This window comes from Dermochelys coriacea, chromosome 7 (assembly GCF_009764565.3).
Source record: "Dermochelys coriacea isolate rDerCor1 chromosome 7, rDerCor1.pri.v4, whole genome shotgun sequence".
NCBI lineage: Eukaryota > Metazoa > Chordata > Testudines > Dermochelyidae > Dermochelys > Dermochelys coriacea.
The window spans coordinates 74,428,091-74,449,960 of record NC_050074.1 but is presented as its reverse complement, the minus strand read 5'-3'; the positions used below and the strand labels follow the sequence as shown (position 1 = coordinate 74,449,960).

Here is a 21,870-nt window from a genome sequence, read left to right as displayed (position 1 = left end):
GGTGGGGTGGAGGGGAGAAATAACATGGGGAAATAGTTTTACTTTGTGTAATGACCCATCCACTCAGAGTCTCTATTCAAGACTAAGATAATTGTATCCAGTTTGCAAATTAATTCCAATGCAGCAGTCTCTCGCTGGAGTCTGTTTTTGAAGTTTTTTCTTGAAGGATAGCCACTCTCAGGTCTGTAATCGAGTGACCGGAGAGACTGAAGTGTTCTCCGACTGATTTTTGAATGTTATAATTCTTCACGTCTGATTTGTGTCCATTCATTCTTTTACGTAGAGACTGTCCAGTTTGGCCAATGTACATGGCAGAGGGGCATTGCTGGCACATGATGGCATATATCACATTGGTAGATGCGCAGGTGAACGAGCCTCTGATGGTGTGGCTGATGTGATTAGGCCCTATGATGGTGTCCCCTGAATAGATATGTGGACAGAGTTGGCAACGGGCTTTGTTGCAAGGATAGGTTCCTGGGTTAGTGGTTCTGTTGTGTGGTTGCTGGTGAGTATTTGCTTCATTTTGGGGGGCTGTAAGCAAGGACAGGCCTGTCTCCCAGATCTGTGAGAGTGATGGATCATTCTTCACGATAGGTTTGCATTGGAGAGGTTTTAGTTGGGGGCTGAAGGTGATGGCTAGTGGCGTTCTGTTATTTTCTTTGTTGGGCCTGTCCTGTAGTAGGTGACTTCTGGGTACTCTTCTGGCTCTGTCAATCTGTTTCTTCACTTCAGCAGGTGGGTATTGTAGTTGTAAGAATGCATGATAGAGATCTTGTAGGTGTTTGTCTCTGTTTGAGGGGTTGGAGCAAATGCGGTTATATTGTAGAGCTTGTCTTGTAGACAATGGATCGTGTGGTGTGATCTGGATGAAAGCTAGAGGCATGTAGGTAGGAATAGCGGTCAGTAGGTTTCCGATATAGGGTGGTGTTTATGTGACCATCGCTTTTTAGCATCATAGTGTCCAGGAAGTGGATCTCTTGTGTGGACTGGTCCAGGCTGAGGTTGATGGTGAGATGGAAATTGTTGAAATCATGGTGGAATTCCTCAAGGGCTTCTTTTCCATGGGTCCAGATGATGAAGATGTCATCAATGTAGTGCAAGTAGAGTAGGGGCATTAGGGGACGAGAGCTGAGGAAGCGTTGTTCTAAGTCAGCCATAAAAATGTTGGCATACTGTGGGGCCATGCGGGTACCCATCGCAGTGCCGCTGATTTGAAGGTATACCTTATCTCCAAATGTGAAATAGTTATGGGTGAGGACAAAGTCACAAAGTTCAGCCACCAGGTTAGCCGTGCCATTATTGGGGATACCGTTCCTGACAGCTTAGTCCATCTTTGTGTGGAATGTTGGTGTAGAGAGTTTCTACATTCATAGTGGCTAGGATGGTGTTTTTAGGAAGATCACCAATGGATTGTATTCAGAGTAGCAGCCGTGTTAGTCTGTATTCGCAAAAAGAAAAGGAGTACTTGTGGCACCTTAGAGACTAACCAATTTATTAGAGCATAAGCTTTCGTGAGCTACAGCTCACTTCATCGGATGCAAATGCGATGCAAATCTGGGTAGCAGATAGAATACCCCAGGTCAGGGTTCCAGGGGTGTGTCTGTGCAGATTTGTTCTTGTGCTTTTTCAGGGAGTTTCTTGAGCAAATGCTGTAGTTTCTTTTGGTAACTCTCAGTGGGATCAGAGGGTAATGGCTTGTAGAAAGTGGTGTTGGAGAGCTGCCTAGTAGCCTCTTATTCATATTCCGACCTATTCATGATGACGACAGCACCTCCTTTGTCAGCCTTTTTGATTATGATGTCAAAGTTGTTTCTGAGGCAGTGGATGGTGTTTTGCACGGCTGAGGTTATGGGGCAAGTGATGCTGCTTTTCCACAATTTCAGCCCGTGCACATTGGCGGAAGCACTCTATGTAGAAGTCCAGTCTGCTGTTTCGATCTTCAGGAGGAGGTCTTCCATTAAAGACTCAAACGTCAGTTTCAAACAGCTATTTATTATGAGTTAAATGAGAGAATACATAAAAGTATCATAGAACCATAGCAAACAGACCCTTATTAGGGTAATTAGTCAATCCCCCCTTGACAGTGTAGGATTTTTTTTTTACACTGTTATCTAGATTTTTGGCCATTCAAGTTTTACACATCTCAAATGACGGTGCTTCCAGCAATTCCTTTGGGAAATATTCCACAATTTAATAGATCTCACAGTCAGGACATTTTTACTGATATACAGTTTCTAGATTCATTTCTTCACTTTACACTGAGCTATACCTCTGAAAGAATTCTTCCTACTCCTTATGGTTTATATCTGTCTAATATCAAGTGCCATTCAACCATTTATAGTTATTTCTTTTGCAGAACAAACATCTGTCTGTAACAAAAGTTGAATAGTAGTCACAGGGGCACAAATTAAACTACATTATAAATGTAAATCTCATCCCTAGGGGACTACCCTGTGTGTCACTAAATGTTTCAAAAAATTGGCATGATTAACACACACTGATCAGAAAAGAACTCAATCTAGCAGAGGATGTTTGGAAATCAGAACTAAAGTGTACTGATAGAGCTGAAGGATGGAGAGGAGAGGAGAAATAATACTGAAACAGCAGAGCAGAGGAGGGGGAAAGCAGTGGTGTTTTACATTGTGTTGTATATAAACATGAGCTATAGTTTAAATTTGAATTGTGTTGACAGGAAGTGCTTGTGTGGTGGCATCGGCCTGCACTATGTCTGCTACTAGCAAGTGCTCTCAGTCTTTTAATGACGTACTAAACAAAAAACAAAGTAAAACAAAAATATTAAAAATTGTGACAAAGGTCCATGGCCTCTTTTGGGCCAGATAAGCTGGACCGAGTGGAGGGGCAATGATGGCTTTGCATTCCCTTGAGTTCCTCTGATCTTCAGCATCCAGCTCCCAGGCTGCTCTAACTCACAGCTGCCGGCAAAATCCCACAATGGGCCATTGTGGCATCTGAGGCGTTGCTGGAGTGCAGTGCATTCCAGTCATGCCCCTTGTCCCCTAACATGCCCCTAGCTAAGCTGCTAGCTGTGATAGGAGGAAAGTAAAGCTATTGAAGGAATCCTGAGCTGGCCACCAAGGCCAATTTAAGACCGCTTTTCACCCTCCAAGTGCTGCAAAGTAGTATCACTGGGCTGAAGATCTGGCCCAAAGCCTCTACATAAAGTCTTTGTGAGAAGACGTGACAAGTGTGTTTGTAACTTAAGGTACATTTTCATAGAGGCCTCTGGTACGGTAAATTAATGCTTTAATTCTGCAAACATTTACTATCAGCTGTAGTGCTTAATAATGTGATGAATAGCTCAACTGACAACAATGGGACTCCTCTGCTGAGTGAAGTGACTCATATGGATGCTTGCAGGATCGGGCCTTTTGAGAGCAAATGGGACACTGTCAATTATGTTTCGCAGGTTAAACCAGTCTGCATTAAAGGTCCAATTACAGCAGTTCCTTCACAGTAACTCTAAAAAGAATACAATATGTAAGCAAAGTGTGGACACTGAAGGAGCAGCCCCATTAACTGATGCCTGATAACATGTTCAACAGTCAAGTCTGTGAAGGACAAAGGTACAATTACATATGGAGAGGCGAGCAGTTGTTTGAAGAACCTGCCCTCCTCTGCCTTCTGACCTATCCTCTCCAAAAACATCCAAACAACATCTGGAACATTGCTAAAGTAAAGAAGTGGGACTCTGGCGACACTAAGGAATAACTGCACTATTCTTCCGTTGCTATATTGAGTCCCATTTGTTTTAATCTTACTGCATATTTAGAGTCAAGTAAATGTTAGATGCCCCAGGCCTTTATAACATGTTTGAATCCAAACAAGGCCTCAGGAAGGGTGAGCTAAGTTCTCAGCTGTATAAATAATAAATGTGATCAACAACAAATAAAATAAAAATGGAATCATGACAAAGAAAATTATCTGAATCACAAATCAAGAACAAAGAGACATTTTCAAACCTCATGTAAAGCAAAGGGAAGAGGTTGGGAGGAGGAACTAGACAATTAAAGTTTCAATTTCCAAACTCAGAATCCAAAACAATATGTCATATAGTTCAAGCTGCATAACAGTGGCTGTCTTGTTCCATAGAAGTACCAGGGAGATTGATATATTAGGAATAAGTTAGATTAACAAGAATACTTAGCACGTAAATACCACTTAATCATTCACAAATATCCAAGCACTTCACAAAGGTGGTTAAGTATTATCTTTCCAAATTCCAGATGAGAGTCAGAGACAAAGAAGACAGACAGGCTAGATATGGCTGATGCTTTAAAGGGGTACAGGATGCTGGCTGCCAGTGTTAACACAGGTCACCAAGAAATAAGAATGAGAAAATGCATATAGACAGAAAATAATTTCTGAAGAGTTGGATACAGACTAATGCTGTCCTCCCTCTAACGTCAAATGAAGCCTCCAAGACTGTCAATTTTAGAAAGGACTTTCTCCATTCTAAACAGAAATACAATGGAGTTTATTAAAGTAATGCTTTCTTGGCTAGGAATAAGAGCATGTTGCCAAGGACAGAGTAAAACAGGACTTCCACAAAAGGTTCTGAAAAAGTAGCTTTTGCTTGAGTTTGCTGATCTTTCAAGGCTCATCAGGATGATCACTCCCTAAAAACAACTTCCTAGGAAGTGGTACTAAAAATACTAAGAACTGAGTTGCTCCAAAAGGATATTCATTAATTTAACCAAGACAAAGTTAATAATCCGTGACCTAAATGTTTTTTTCTTTATTAGGTTGTTTTAAATGTTATATTCTCCCAAATAAATTTAGAAACTGGCAGATACTAGTTTCCTTTTACAAAGTCATTAAAAGAAAATAAAGAACCAGCCATGGCTGGTAACAAACCATGACAGGGAATGTTTTGTAATATACAATAATTCAAGTGGGTCTGGTGTAATACAAGATACTAAATCTATTTCCTACCCAAAAAAGAAAATAGAAAATATAGAATACTTGAAATTAAGGGACAATTAATAATGTGTTATTCATATTTATAAAATGATTACTAGATGCATCTCCACAAGGTGTGCTGTGATGGGTGTTTCTTCAAAGTACCTGATAGAACTGGAGCTATACAATAAGTAAGCTAAACCTGGATAAAAAATTCCATGATCCCATGATCAAAATCTGTATGAGTGTAAAATACACAGGGACTGGATGGTTTGAGGGATCGATAACGGGGCACAGAGCATTTCATCCTGATCTCACAATTTACTCTTTGGAAACTCTTCAGTGGTCATGAAAAAAAATACCCTGGTGGTTTCCGAGTTAACTTCCTAGCTAACTGTTCACAGCACAAGAAACACCACAACAGTTGGCTCCCCTATTGATCTTTTGAGCACAGGATGAAAGATTGAATGGGCATGGAGATTTAATTACTGTTTCATTTGCAGGGATTTTTCTCAGGTGGGGTATGACACACGTTGGAAGGCAGGTTAATACTTCCTTGGAAATTTTGTTAATGGAAGAGACTATCATCCCTCGGACGATTTCCTTTTTAAATTTGAGACATGCCTTTGCATTTTCCCTGTTGTCACCAAAATGAGGTAGGACAAAGTAAATAATTGATTTTTCGGTTTGCTATCAGTTCCAAAAACTGAAAAGAAAAAAACCCAAACCACAATTGAAAATGCCCTCCAAAAATTAATCAAAGAAGCTGACAAAATTTTATTTCAGGTTGAACAAAATGTATCATTTTGGAGCACTTTTTCAAATAAAAGCAAAGGAAATGAAGAGCTAGATTCATAAAACATCAGGAGGAAGAAGAGACAGTGATGCTCACCTTATAACTCTGTAGCCCAGTGTTTAAGGGCACTCACCTGTGGGAGATCCAGATTCAATTTCCCACTTTGCCTGACAGGGAGCAGGGATTTGAGATTGCATCTCCCATGCTGCAGTAGCGCTAATCACTGCACTATGGGATATTCTGATGTTGATCCTTCTCAATTTCCACTGTTGAAGCTGTTCGCTTTGTTCCACCATCACCTCCTCCTTCGCTGCCTCCCTCCCCCTAACCCCCATTTTATGAATGGCACTTAAGTCCTGAAAAGAATTTTGGGCTGAAACTATTGAGCGAATTTGTGTCAAATTCACAAATAGTTTTGGGTTGACAAAAACTGCATTTTTCAGTGAATAACCCCCCACCCCTCTCATTAGTGGCCAGGCTTTCTCCCTCCTTAAAGATGATCATCCCTCAAGTGATTAATTTGGGTGAGTTATACAAAAGTAGCTTGCTCTGCATGCAGATAAGATCTCAGAAACATTTTGTATGTTACCAAGGACCACAATGGGCTAATTTACTATCTAAAAATCTATAACTGGATTTCTGGGCATCCTGTGCGCTCACAGATTGCTCATCTCTAGAAATGCTGAGTACTGTAGCTGTTTTCACCCCCGAGAGACCAATTCTTCAAGGAGTCAGGACACTACTTAGCAGTAACCTGTAGCTTTTTTGTCAATACAGTTTAGAATTATGGAGCTAGGTTATGCACACTAGCAAACATATTACTGTCTTGACACATGATAACTCAGAAGAAGTCTGTCAGAGCAGTCCTTCAGACTAGTCTCTGAAATAGATTTGTTCATAAGCAGATGGGCAATAATATTCAAAATCCTGCCATGATGTAAAATTGTTCCCCAATTAAGTCATCTGCTGGTGCAATGCAAATTATTTTCTCAACAACCCAGAATATGCTCAGATTCCCTGAAGTAAGCGGCCTGTATTCTGACTCCAGGAAACCTAGATTTATCCATCTTGGAGGTTACTAACACAGAACAAAACTTCTCATTTCTATGCTTTGGTAGTTATACAAGTATTTTCTTGGAGCAGTAAGACAATATAAGGGGTAGTGAATGTTTGTGGAAGAGGCATCTCTCAAACTCTTTCACAGTAATGAACTTTGATAAAGTTTTAATTTGATTTGAAAGGGACACTTTCAAGTTTTCCAGGTTATAGCGCAAAATCTCACCAACTGTTCATTACTACTATCAGCTTATAAAATCTAATTTGTTATGGCCTGCCTTTTTATATTTTATTTTAAAAAAATAGTATTGTTTTTTCTTATAAAACAATAAAACCTGACAGCAATCCAATACTTGAGACCTGGCCTTCAGTAAGAAATCAGGGTGCCTTCACAATAGAAGCAGCTCACAAAAATTGCAAAATTTCAGGTGATTAAAATGAGTAAATATTGAATTTGAGAAAATTAGAAAATATCTTGACAGGGTCCTTTTAATTAAAAAGGAATACTGATTCAGTAAAAGTGAACAGAAAGTCTAGTTCTAAGGCTTCAAAACGATTTACTGCAGTAAGAAATCTTTATTTTAAAATCATACTGTCTGAATTTACTTGCCAACTACATCACTATAATGCAGCTCTATTTCTAAACAGTATCTGACTATACGATGCACAGTATTCAAATATACCGTGCCTGGAGTTGCAAAAAGTACATTACCCACACAGGGCCAATATCTGCCATCTGTGACACTTGTTAAAGCTGGTACCCTCATTGGGTGGATAGTATTAACATGACCAAGGATAATCCCATTTACTTCATGAGGCTTTGGATCAGGTTCTGAATGAACGTGGACTATGAACTATCCTTTCAATTACACTGATATTCTCCTGCCCCGCCCCATCAAGTCAGTGTTCTGGCACAATGGCTGGGTAGTGTAGGAAACTCCTTGCTCTGCAACTGCCTTTGCTTCACCTATCTTGTGAATAAATAAAGGTTTTCAGTTCTATCCAACATCTTTCATCAGTACTATGGATGCAATTTTTAAAAGTGCCTCAGTGATTTAGGAGCACACCACCTGGATCTTCATCATATAGTTCATCAAATATTCTCTATTCACTTTTTACTTTCATTTAATTCACTAATTGATGTTGCACCTTATTTTGAGGAATCTTGGCATCTGGAATAGATATCTTGCCAATAAGAGAGATCTTCCAACAGGGCTTGAGATGTTGGTTTCAATAGCCTAGACTGTTACAAACTGGCACTAATAGCAGTAGTGCATTTCTTGTAGGCCAAATAGTCATCAGATGTTAGTGACATCCAGTCACTGCTGATATGGAACAGATAGAATCAGACACTTGGAAGTGAAAAGATCTATATCCCAATACATAACTTAACTCTGCAGTCCTCAGAAATTAATTCTTTCACATGAAATAGGCATAAATGCAGTATTTAGGCAAAATTGGAATTGCATAACAACAAAACGTGATACTATATCATCTATATATCTACACACGGGGGTGCAGGGGCGTGGGGGGAAAGAGAGAAAAAAAACTAGATCCCTGATGGGGTGAAATGCCCCAAACCAACTAAGAGTCAATATAGCTGCCTGCTAATACTTTATGCAGACAATGACAGATCTAAAGCACCCAGTCCCAGGAAAGGAAAGAAACTAGATAATTAAGGATAGTCAGGAACTATGCCACTCAGATTCAGCATGCTGAGATTTAAAGTATTCATTTGACTTCTTCCCTCCTTTGGTTCCTGTGAAGCTTCACAATCACACACACAACTATCTCATGTCATGCTCTTAAGGACCCTTGCACGCACCAACACTTTACTGACCTGCAGCATCTGCAAATAGCCTTCTTGTGGATCACAGAGCAGTGAAGATATTCTATGATTATTTCTCATGCATCTCTGATTGTTGTCTCTTGACAGAGGGAAGATTTGCCGGATAACTGTCATCCTCCCGAGAGCACTGTGTACCAGTTCTAATATTTCATTATCACTGATTTCCTGTGAAGAGAAACACAGTTCTTTTAAACAAAACAAAAAAACAACACACATATTTCTTGTATTCCTGCCATTATTTGATCAAATATTCTAGATGGAGAATGACCCTGAATTTTTTTTAATAGATTCACTCCAGGACAAATGATACTATTTTGTGTATGTTAATGGGAATGTTTTATATGCATCATTTAAAACAGACTAGAACTCAGCATTATAAGCACCTTTTATGCCCAAGGTATTTTAACTTTTCTTATACATTAGCTACTTAGCTTATCATAGCAAAATAATGAGATGGTTAAAATAGCTTGATTAAACAAGGACCAATAAGCTCTTTCACCCAAAGTGTAAACCGCATTCAAGCAGAAAGTAAGTTGGTTAATATTTTTAGGTCTTTTTTTTTTTTTTAAGAGCGTGTCATTTTGTGCCTCATCACATCCCGATTCTGCTTGGGACCAAAAGCATAAGTGGCAAAACAACATATGAAAGGCCGTTCTTACAGTAATCCTGGCCCAACCAAAATCTCATGAGAAAACACACATTTTGCAAGACTGACAGCCCTATATTGCAGGCTAAAGGGTATGGAGAGTTCTGATAAACATCTGAAATCTTTTGAGGGTTTAACCACATTAGCAAAAGAAGTCAAGATAAGGTGAGGCTTTGTTAACACATGCAAACTAAACTTGACATAGCCATGATGTTAACCTGCATCTATGTTAAGGAAAATATCTTTTATCTTAATTAAGTTGTTGAGATCAGCCTGAGACTACCCCTGCATTTTCACTAAGGAAAAATGGTTGCCTTGACCTCTTTTCCTAATCTTGGACATTTTTCTGAATCAACCACCAAACTTTTTGGATTCCCTTGTTAATAGCACTGTAATTGTGTAGATATTTGGCATTGCGTTATGCTACCAGTGATTTTTCTCATAGCTTTGGATGTTAGAATGTATTTTTATTTTATTTGATCAGGATGTTAAGAATCTTCTCTTGGATTTTGACCAAGATGTTCAAAAATAGGTGCCTAAAATTGGACTTCTAAGGCCATATTTAGGCTACTAAATAGATGGCCTGATTTTTAAAAGCTCTAAGCCCCCAACAGCTACCTTTGAAGTCAAAAGGTAAAGTTTGTTCTTTTTTAGATACTGCATATAAGTGAAAGAGAGCTGCTGGGTGTCCAGCCCTCTTGAAAGTTAAATCATTTACTTAGGTGTCTAGATATGGATTTAGGCACCCATTTTTGAAAATTTTGGGCTGAATGTTTTTGACTTTTTCATTACAGAAAAACATCATCACAGATAATGAAAAACACTTAAAGATCATGATAAAGAAAATAAAAAATGCAGGATAGAAAGAAGACAAAGTAGTTGAAGGAAAAGAGGAAAGAAATGGACCATGTTAAGAAGAAAATCCAAAATCGTTTGGACAACTTCCACCTCAACAGTCACCAGAGACAGACAAACAAAAAAGACTGTAGGTTCAAGGGTGTAAAGTGAGTGACTTATGCCATGACACACACACGATTCTAGAGGCAACAGGTTTCATGGTGGTGAACTGACAGTCTTTTTTTTCTGATTCATAAGTCCTTTTATTAACACACTGATTGGCATTTATAGCCAGCTGCAACACCATGATATATTAAATGATGATATTCTATGTAATAGCAATTCTGTTTTGTGAGATTATGGACAATATGAGCTGGAGACATTTGATTGCTCAGTGTATTTGTCATTTTTAATTGCTAGGTATACCCTTGGCTTCAGTTTATCAGCTAACGTGTAGGGTAATAATGAATACTGTAGTATCTTCACTGTTCCAGAGACATTTGGAAGAAGGAAAGTAAAGGAAGAGAGGAAGAAGGAAGGAACACCACCAATTTTGCCTGTCTTGGGACAGGCTCCCATAGGAAATTGTTGAAGCTTTCACTGTTTTGCTTCATAATGCTGAATTTGCTTAAATGTAGCACAGAAGACTTCAGAAGTTTCACTGCTACTAATGAGGTGCCATTGTTAGAACACTATCTTCTACAATGCTGCACTTGTTCCAGTCTGAATGAGTGAAAAAATAGAGCAGGTGCTTTCTGTTGGGTGGTGCTAGTTTAAATAAAGTATATACCACTGGAAAGTAAATGTACAGGTTGGGAGGAATAACAAGAGAAAGACATCTAATTGAAGAATGCCTTAAGAGCAAGAAATGAATTAATTTAGGAATGCACATGTTCCTGCACAGAACAATTTTGGGTCAAAGATGAGGGTAAACAGAGAACCACAAACACAAACCACAGCCTAAGTTTCTTCTCCAAGCTTGGTTAGTACTAAAGCTTCCCTGCCAGACCTTCAATGGCCTAGCTCCCTAAACCCCTTTAGCACAAAAAGATGCTTCTGTACATTGCAGCTGAGGTTAACTGCACATGATTTATATATTTTATATTAAAAACTATTTTTTGACTAGGGAAATATTATAATTTTAAAAGCCTGGGTTTAGTTCGCTACTGAAATAGCTGTAGGGTTGCTATTTGATAACTCCTGTTTCCTGTGAGGGATTCCCCTGAGGGAGTGGCAAACAATGGCACTGCCTATTACCTTCCCTTCTATGTCCCATTAGAAAGGAACAGTTTTTAATTCTGGCTAGAGCTCCACAGAAGCTCCACTAGGGAGATCTGCATGTCTGCATCAGTTCTTCTCCCAGGTGCTTTGGCCACACCTTCTCCACAGCTGGTCCAACCCAGTTTCTAAGCTGCACAAAGCAGCCCTGAGCCCCTCTTGGAGCGGGGTTTGCTGCTGTGCTTCCCCCATTCTGTCAAGGAGCCCTGCAACTTGTGTTCTGTCAGCAGCAATGAATCTGGCCTTCCATTTTTAACATGAAAGAAATAAGTATTTTGTTTTCATTTCACTTTTGCTTTCAAGCTGTGAGGGAAATGACCATGAGGCTATTATAATTACTTAGTTTGGTAGACTAGAACAACAGCTTTGGCTCGTTTTAGTCCTTTTCTGCCAATTTCCAATGTTTTAGGAATATGGGGGTTTAGGTTTTTTTAACTTCGCAGAAGGTAAATATCCTAGTACTAATGACAGGCCAACTGGTGGGGGTAAAATACATAATATAGTCTCACAGAAGTTGAATGGAGAGCTTTTGAGATTTGTTACTGAATTCAGGTAAGCTCCTGATGCCTTTACTGCAGAGGCGGGCAAACTACGGCCCGCAGGCCACATGCGGCCCGCAGGGCCATCCTACCCGGTCCTTGAGCTCCCGGCCGGGGAGGCTAGCCCCTGGCCCCTCCCCTGCCCCCAAAGTCATGCCACCGGGCGGGCAGCGCAGCTTGCGCCCATCCACCTCCCAGGCTTTCCAATAAGCCAGTTCTGCCGCTCTGAGAAGCATGGTAAGCGGGAGTGAGGAGGGGGGCTTAGATAGGGGGCAGGAGATCCCGGGAGCCAGTCGGAGACAGGGAGCAGTTTGATAGGCAAGGGAGTCCTGGGGACCTGTCAGGGGACAGGGGGCGGTTGGATGGGGCGGAGGTTCTGAGCCGGGGGAGGCAGGCAACAGGGAGCAGTTAGATGGGGCAGAGGTTCTGGGCAGGATCAGGGGATGGGGAACGGGGGGGGGGGGGGGTTGGATAGGCGTGGGAGTCCCGGGGGGGCTGTCAGGGTGCGGGGGTGTGGATAGGGGTTGGGGCAGTCAGGGGACGGGGGGTTGGATATGGGGTGGGGTCCCAGGGGGCGATTAGGAGTGGGGGGTCCCAGGAGGAGGCAATCAGGGAACAAGGAGCAGCGGGGGTAGGATGGGTCGGGGATTCTGAGGGGGGCAGTCAGGGGGCAGGAAGAGGGAGGGGGCACGGGCCAGCCTGTTTGGGGAGGCACAGCCTTCCCTAACCGGCCCTCCATACAGTTTTGCAATCCCAATGTGGCCCTTGGGCCAAAAGGTTTGCCCACCCCTGCTTTACTGGAACTAAGGGCATGCCTTGCACAGGCGCTCCACAGGTGTCCTGCAGGCACCAAAGGGTCCTCCTGGCAAATTGCTTTATGCCTGAGGTTTCTCTTCTCTGTGAGAAGCCATACAGGGTGCCTAACTATTTGGCATGCTGGTCTGAGCAAGAAATGTTTTCATGGGATATCTCTTGCCTCATATCTTTTTCTCATCTGTTTTCCTTCTTGGGCAAGTCTCTTCACAGACAAACTCCAATGGAGTGAGGTTAAACAACAAGAAACGTTGTTGTTTTTTTAAAAGAACAATTTAAATTAGCAAGAACTTTCAACTAGCCTACACAGGAGGCAGAGGCTAGTTCAATGGCTGCACCAACTGATGAATAGACATTTGGGGGCAGGGTCTCATAACCTCAGGTCCGGAATACTTGATCTGAGATGTATGAGCATGTGCATGGCTTAATTACAGTGAATAAGTCTGAGCCTCACTTAGCAGGACACGCTGTTCCTACAGTGGGGATCGGCAGAGAAACTTGGAGGAGAATAATTCTGTTCAGCCATGACATCTTTCACCAATCAATCACCCACATCTACTGGTGCATAAATCCATTTTAGAGATGTGGAAACTGAGGCATGCTGAAATTAATTGACTTTTCCAAGGTCATGAAGCAAGTCAATGGCACAGCCAGGGACTGAACCCTCAGGTGTCAACTCTCACCTTGGTGTTTTAAAAACTAGACACTGCATCCCATTTGTCAAACGCTTGCAGTTCTAGTTTTTTAGTAGGTATGATAAATGTCATGCAAAGAAAGTTCATCTTAATCCCAAGAATGAAAATGAAATAAAAAGTCACCCAAAAAAGGACAAAAAATATGTGCAGTGGATTTTGTTTTATATCAATTAGGACAACTGTGTGTATTCAGAAAATAGTTTTCCAAGAAGGCAGAAAAAAAGCCATTTCAAAAGATCTTATCATTAAGCCCTAATTTGTCTAATTATTTATTTAGAAGTGATGTGTTTTCCTTTCTTCACATACATGATATAAAATTTTTCTTCACTTTGTGAAACAGATAGAGGACTATCTGTTAACTAGTTAAACTCTGCTTAACTATTTGGCCACTGAGTTTCTATGTTTTTGTTTGTTTTTTAACAGAAATTTAACCCTGATTTTCCAGTTATATGAGGGTCATTAGGGCAGTTATGGCACAAGGCAGCTGCAGTGCAGGGAGTGGGGATGCGTAAATGCTGGATACTACATCTGCTCTATCACATAGCCTAGTTCCACACAAAACCTTGAGTTCAGTGTCTTCCAGCTTTGATCCCATCATGCCATTACAATGCTGTGACTTAAGCCCTTACCAAATATAGGGTTAATTGGTTTGTTTGTTTCAAGCATTTTCTTTTGAAGATGAAAGACTTGATTCTCCACTGCTCAGGCCCTTGAGCAGTCATTTCCTCCCATCCCTGGAAAGTACTACCAAATTTGAATTACCCACTCACTTATACCACTGATAGCATTTTACACCAGCTTTGCACTCACTGGCCCAGATCCTCTTCTATGGCTCAGAGGTACATAGCAGCCTGTGGGAACAGGAGTGCAAATATGTCCTTTTCTGCTCACCTAATCCTGGGCTGGCTGTATGCCAGTCTGTCTCCCGTGCCTAACTGCTGAAAGCAAGGGGTTGATTCAGCAGCTGGGAATAGCATGGCGTAGGGACAGCAGACCCTCATTCCCCAGTCCATGTGCTGTGTTAGGGAGCATGTGACATAAGAGCTACAATGAAATTCCATGCCGGTACACATACACTACAATGAGGGAGACCTGATAGAGTGAGAGAGAGCAATATCATATCTAACATGTTTTAATAATGATCATAGCACACCTGCCAGACAACCAAGATGTTGGAGGGTCCTATCCTGGCTCTCCCCTATTTTCTAACCTTGGTCATTTATTCTCAAATATCTCATCCCATTGTATACTAGGCTGAAGAATAAGAAAGAAAAAGAATAGAGATGGAAGGAACGAGCATCAGCCAGCTTCACCTGGGGGAAAGGAGTTAAGGGCAGCTCCCTGGAGCACACCCATTCTTGCCTTGAGTATAGAACGGGAAGATCGGGCACTTACTCCCCATACCATTGGGACATCACACACGCCAAGGGAGGGGAGATGGAAGCCTCCATACCAGCCGCAAACACTTTAATAATGTGTTGTTATTAAATAAATTATGCAAATACATGCAAATGTGAATAACATATTTTATTCATGCTATTGTTACATATGAATAATCTTTGAGGAAGCATAAGATTGCTAAGTAAAGCCCACAGCCCAGACTCAAAAATAAAATGTCTGCCCTTCCTGGTCACATAGACTATTAGACTTAAAGCCTGCACTGCAAGTGGTGGTCAGTCATAGCATCCATTTATCTATTTATACGCAAAGAACATCAATTAGTTAGTTTGGAATACCTCACCATGTGCTATCTAATCTACTTTAGTTGTGTTCAGCTATCATAGCACAAATTGCAAATTGAGACAATCATGTTTCACATTAAAATCTCTATTTTCCTAGAGGTAATGACAGAAAATTATAACTTTTAATGATATTAATAATTTAAAGAACCAAAAGAAATTTCCAGAAAGTAGGTCCCTGAGAAAATCAGAGGATTAACCTGAATGGCAACAAGGACCAGGAGTTTCATGAACTCACAGGGGTTGGCAACCTTCGGCATGCGGCCCATCAGGGTAATCCGCTGGCGGGCCGCAAGACATTTGCATGCATCCATGCTGATGATGGGTTCTGCTCGATAACAATCCAAAGCAGTGTGGACCGATGCATGATCATTTTCATTATTTGAGTCAGATGCCACCAGCAGAAGGTTGATTTTCTTTTTTGGTGATTCAGGTTCTGTAGTTTCTGCATCGGAGTGTTGCTCTTTTAAGACTTCTGAAAGCATGCTCCATACCTTGTCGTTCTCAGATTTTGGAAGGCACTTCAGATTCTTAAACCTTGAGTCGAGAGCTGTAGCTATCTTTAGAAATCTCATATTGGTACCTTCTTTGCGTTTTGTCAGATCTGCAGTGAAAGTGTTCTTAAAATGAAAAGCAGTACTTGTGGCACCTTAGAGACTACAAAATTTATTAGAGCATAAGCTTTTGTGAGCTACAGCTCACTTCATCGGATGCATCCGATGAAGTGAGCTGTAGCTCACAAAAGCTTATGCTCTAATAAATTTGTTAGTCTCTAAGGTGCCACAAGTACTGCTTTTCTTTTTGCAAATACAGACTAACACGGCTGCTACTCTGAAACCTGTTCTTAAAATGAACAACATGTGATGGGTCATCATCTGAGATTGCTTTAACATGAAATATATGGCAGAATGCAGGTAAAACAGAGCAGGGAAATACAATTCTTCCCCAAGGAGTTCAGTAACAAATTTAATTAACCCTTTTTTTGTTAAAAAAGCGCCATCAGCATGGAAGCATGTCCTCTAGAATGGTGGCCGAAGCACAAAGGGAAACGAATGTTTAGCATATCTGGCACGTAAATACCTTGCAATGCCAGCTATAAAAGTGCCATGCAAATGCCTGTTCTCACTTTCTGGTGACACTGTAAATAAGAAGAGGGCAGCATTATCTGCTGTAAATGTAAACAAACTTGTTTGTCTTGGTGATTGGCTAAACAAGAAGTAAAACTGAGTGGACTTGTAGGCTCTGAAGTTTTACATTTTTTTGTTTTTGAGTGCAGTTATGTAACAAAAAAAATCTACATTTGTAAGTTGCACTTCATGACAAAGGGATTGCACTGCAGTACTTGTATGAGGTGAGTTGAAAAATACTATTTCTTTTGTTTATAATTTTTACAGTGCAAATATTTGTAATAAAAATAATATACACTTTGATTCCAATTACAACACAGAATACAATATATATGAAAATGTAGAAAAATATCCAAAATATTTAATAAATTTCAATTGCTATTTATTTTTAACAGTGCAATTAAAACTGTGATTGATCGCGATTAATTTTTTTCAGTTAATCGCGTGAGTTAACTGCGATTAATCGACAGCCCTATTTGAACATGTCATATTTCATGTGTCAGATATAAAAAGAGAAAAATAAACATTCTATGGAAAAAGCTGTATAGGGCCAAATATATTAGTCATTTAAGACATGGAGTTAAGGAAGATTTCTGTAGGCAAATATAAAATACATATTACCTGGAACTGGATTGGGGTAATTTTAGAGATATTCTGAATTAATAAATTTTGCTTGGGAAAATATTCTTTTCTAAATCTGAAATAATTGCAAAGAATAATAAACGCTTAGACAGTACAGAATTTTGTCTTGATTTTCAGTATGCTTTGTGCAATTCTTTGTTATTTTTGAAGAAAAGTCCCTCCGTTTTTGTTCAATTCACCTGATTTTGGAGTTATTAATTACAAGTGTAGTGGGGCATTCATTGCATTTTATTTTTTAAACAAATACCTGCTTTCTTATAAGAAAATAAAGTACAAAAGCCTCTGACAATTATTAAGGAAATGTGAAAATCTTCTTTTAAACATTTATTATATTTAAAACTTTGCTGTCCTTCGCTGAATGCATACAGCTAGATACACAAATTCCAGATGTAAATCAGCTTTAACTCCACTGAAGTTAACAAAGCTACACCGATTTACAGCAGCTGAGGATCTGGCTCCTACTTCATACTATGTGCATACAATATAAGGAAAGGCGAGGTCCAAATCTTCTGGCAGATTTGCTTTAAATTGAAAAGGAAAGAATGAATAATCACTTTGAGATCATTTGTTTGAATCATATGTTTCCCAACATTTCCCTACAAGTACTGTACTGAGCAAAAAGAAAAGGAGTACTTGTGGCACCTTAGAGACTAACAAAATTATTTGAGCATAAGCTTTTGTGAGCTACAGCTCACTTCATTGGATGCATCAAGCTTATGCTCAAATAAATTTGTTAGTCTCTAAGGTGCCACAAGTATTCCTTTTTTTTTTTGCGAATACAGACTAACGCGGCTGCTACTCTGAAACCTGTACTGAGCAAAACACTGCTGCCTATTATTCTATAAATAAAATATTCTCTTGTAGGAAGAGAAGGGGAAATCCTCAAGATTAATTTCATTTGATGATTTCCATCTCTTCCCTCCCTCTTATTCACCAATTGTTTTCAACCTTTTGAAAATATTTTATAAACGAAAATGATGGCCTAGATTTCAGGAAAATGTAGCCTAATAAGCTAATAGTTTAAATCACTTGAGCCTCAAAGTAAGGGGGCAAGGAACAATGGTTTACTGGGTATGTCTGGCATTGTAAAAGGAAGAGAGAATGCCAAATGGCACAAATGATGGAACTGCAGGCTGGAAATGGAAAGTAAGAAAATCCAGGCCACCACAGACATTACAAAACACTGTCTTGTCTATCAAATAATAAATGGCCTCCTACAACTGGAAATACAGGAGCAAAGAGAAGACGGGCCTACAGAATGGAGCGGAGAGTGACAAAGACCAGAGTTAGATCAAGAGTACAACAAAAACTGGAGGGAAAACAGATTAAATAAGCCTGGTGGTATGGAAGAGGGAACAGGATCATTAGAACAGATATTTCTCCTCTACATGGCTTTGGCTGTTCAGTTAAGATGGGTAAACTTATAGTTTTGGGGTGTTTATTGCAACCAAATCAATCAGTGAGATCTCTGGAGATTTAGATGATAGTAGCAATACTACTGTAGATGCAGTACACACCAGTAACCCAACTGAGAAGAGATAATAGTGAAGAATGAAGTCTATTGCAGCCTCAATTCTTTTGATTCACATTCTAGTGACGTTGGTATCCAGATATTCTAATCAGTTTATACAGGATTCTTCACACTCTTTGGGCATGGGTTGTTGGTTTTTTGAGAGAGAGAGAGAGAGAGAGAGAGAGAGATGATTTTTGCCATTAGTGCTCAAAGTCCCTGCCTGACTCTTCCTGCTTCCATTCTTGAATCCCATTCTTTTTCTCCCTCTCAATCTGCTTTTTAACCTTCTTCTTATTCTTGCAAGTGATAGAAGGCACTTTCCCCCCAGAATTCTCAGCATTTCTCTAAGCTCAAAAGCTTGTCCCGCTCATCAACTGAAGTATATTCAATAGAAGATATTACCTCATCCACCTTGTATCTCTAATATCCTGGACCAACATGGGTACAACACCACTGCACACAGCATTTCTCTTCTCAAACATCAGCCTAGTTTTGAAGAAGTTATTGGAATTGCAGTCGCTATAGTAGCTGCTCTTTGTCGCTACCCTAAAAGTGTTTTCAACTGCACTTTTAGTGTATGCAAGTTCTTTCTGCCAAGATATTTTCTGTGGATTAAAGAGAGCAAATGCCTGTCCACTGCCTTCATGAGGTGCCATTTATGGTTCTCTTCTAGTTTGCTTTCCAATGCATTTTATAACCTGCTTATTCCTGTAGCTATTAGTGTATAGCTATACATTTCAGATTTTAATACTGCAAACACCGATTTTCATCTGTGATAAATTGGTTCCTGAAGTATTTAAATGCCTATATTTATGTTTAGCATCATACACATTAAGAAATAGAATAAAGTATTCATATAAAACAACATATTTAATCATTTTAAGTTAGCACAACCAGATGGGGGAGGAGAGCCCTTAGGAAATGCTATCAGCAACAATCAGCCTTATTTGGCAAGAACAACTCTGAATGCAATTTATCTATGCGTTACTAATCTTACAATTCTTACTTGGTATTTTCTTCTTTATACTACAAATAACAAATTCTTTCTAATTACAAGAAGCGAGTAAGTAAACCATAGAGAGATTTTTTCCCCCTCATATAGTTTACACATTATGTGACATTCAACACATTCAATCCTGGACTAAAGCATTTACTCCAGGATTGATTTTTGCTTATACATCAAGCAATCAACTCAAGCATGACCCTGTTCTACATAAGAACATAAGGACATATGAGCGGCCATACTGGGTCAGACCAAAAGTCCATCTAGCACAGTATCCTATCTTCCAACAGGGCCAATGCCAGGTGCCTCAGAGTGAATTAACAGAACAGGTTATCATCAAGTGATCCATTCCATGTCTCCCATTCCCAGCTTCTGGCAAATAGAGGCTAGGGACACCATCCCTGCCTATCCTGGCTAATAGCCATTAATGGACCTATACTCTGTGAATGTATCTAGTTCTTTTTTGAACCCTGTTATGGTCTTGGCCTTCACAACATCCTCTGGCAAGGAGTTCATCCTTTGGCAAGGTCTTTGGAAAGGGTGCAAGATTGGATAACAAAGAAAACCTTTGCTCTCACAAGTCTAAGACCTGACAAAAAGTTACAGGACCACAGCTAACTGGAACCTTTGAGATAGCATAAGAGAAGCTTTCAAAAGTATGAAAAGGATTGAGAAATTTAAAACTTTCTTAAGAAAGATAAATATTGATTTCCAGGGCACACACCAGTTACTAAGTGATGGAAGTTAGGAAGAAATGTTCCATGTGCACAGGCTAATACATAGTTGTCCATTATTGCATTACTTTCACCTTCCTCTGAAGCATCTGGACCACTGGACTGGTAGGTATGGCTGTTTGATGTTCCTAATAGAACAACTGTTCATACTGCTATGGGATTCAGAATTATGTATGTCACCTGAACATATTAAATATATTAACAAGGAAGGCAAGTACAGAAAAGAAAAGAAAAAAAAAGAATGAGCTTAATAACTAGACTTTTGGAAGGTAGAAAGGGTAGATATCCTAAGAGCTCCAAATTTCATCTTCTTTCCTTCAAAGGTCCATCATCAGGTGAACCTATCTGCTGTCTGGGAACGGACGACAAAGCCTGAAGGGGAAACTGAGCACAATATGAAGTATTTCTCTGCCTCCTGCCATTTTCACAAGATAGCAGAGAACCAGTTTTGTGCCAAAGCATATATCCCTGCTCCAATTAAATTTTCTTGTGACACTTAATGTGTGTGTCTGGAAAAAGAACCAGTTTGAAGGGTACTTGGAGTACAAAGGAAGGGAGCAGTAAGACACACCAAGAAAAGCAAACCTGTTACTATTCTCCAGTTTTCACCATTTCATAACTTCTTATATGTATCTCATATTTCAGATTTATCTTATATATATCTCATATGTTTAGTGCTTTTTTGATATTTCACATAGGCACAGGCCCAAGTGATTTGCAGTAGACACCAAAAAAAAAAATTGAGGTCCCTCACCCTGCAAGTAGATGCACTAGTAAGAATCTACATGAGTGCTAGGAGCTGTGCTGATAAATAAACTTGCACGATCAAGGCCTAAGTTTCTCCCTTCTTTAGATAGCTTTATTTTTCACACCAGCATATTTGGAATCTTTAAAATGTTTCAGTGAAAATCATAATGGATATGCACACTTATTAACTTATTAATAAAACCTTTATAGAAAGAAAAAATATAGATCTCCTCCCAAAACAACATAGGGTGACAAGTTACTAGACTAGTTACTAGATGTAAGATAGGATAACTTGCCATAACTCATAATTCAAATAGTAAAGATCCAATGCCTCAAATCCCCATCCTCCCTCCACCCTAGCCCAAATATTTAACTTTTCAAAATTTACAAATGACTGCAGCTTGACTTATAGTGCTTGTTATTCCTTCAGGTGCTATATGTGATAATTATAAGATTGAAAAAGAAGGGTAATAATATGTTATTGTAAATTAATAATAAGAACCTTTTTGTATCTGAACAGATGCAGGTTAATCTGAACCAACCACAATCAGTTTATTGGAAGGGCAACAAATGGAAACTGCAGTCAAGTAGAAGCTCTAAGTTTTCAGACTTATTTTTCACACCTTATAATTAAATCTATTTTTAAAGTACTGAAAGTGTCAACAATTCACTTGCTGTACATCTTTCTCAAAACAGTGTAAAATTACAATATACTTTTCCATTCCAATTCACTGATGTCTAGAAACATAGAGCTGAATTCATCCCTGCTGTAACTAAAGTCACTGCAAAAAGAACGAGGAGTACTTGTGGCACCTCAAATTTATTTGAGCATAAGTCACTGCAGTCACATCAAGGATAAATGTGGTTCAGATATAATAGTTAAGGCTCATTATACTGTAGACATAGAGGAAAATTGATTTGAAGTTAAATATGAGA

The 21,870-nt window shown here is 39.6% G+C and overlaps 1 protein-coding gene across 6 annotated transcripts in view; it reads right to left on the bottom strand.

Annotated features, from left to right (window-relative positions):
• The window catches only part of GRID1 (glutamate ionotropic receptor delta type subunit 1), an 857,119-nt gene that overhangs the window by 160,947 nt on the left and 674,302 nt on the right, over positions 1-21,870 (bottom strand). For all 6 annotated transcript variants that reach the window (XM_038411443.2, XM_043519481.1, XM_043519478.1 and 3 more), the window contains one exon: positions 8,613-8,786. In XM_038411443.2, coding sequence (XP_038267371.1) covers positions 8,613-8,786 — 174 coding nt within the window. The remainder of the gene's footprint in view (positions 1-8,612; positions 8,787-21,870) is intronic.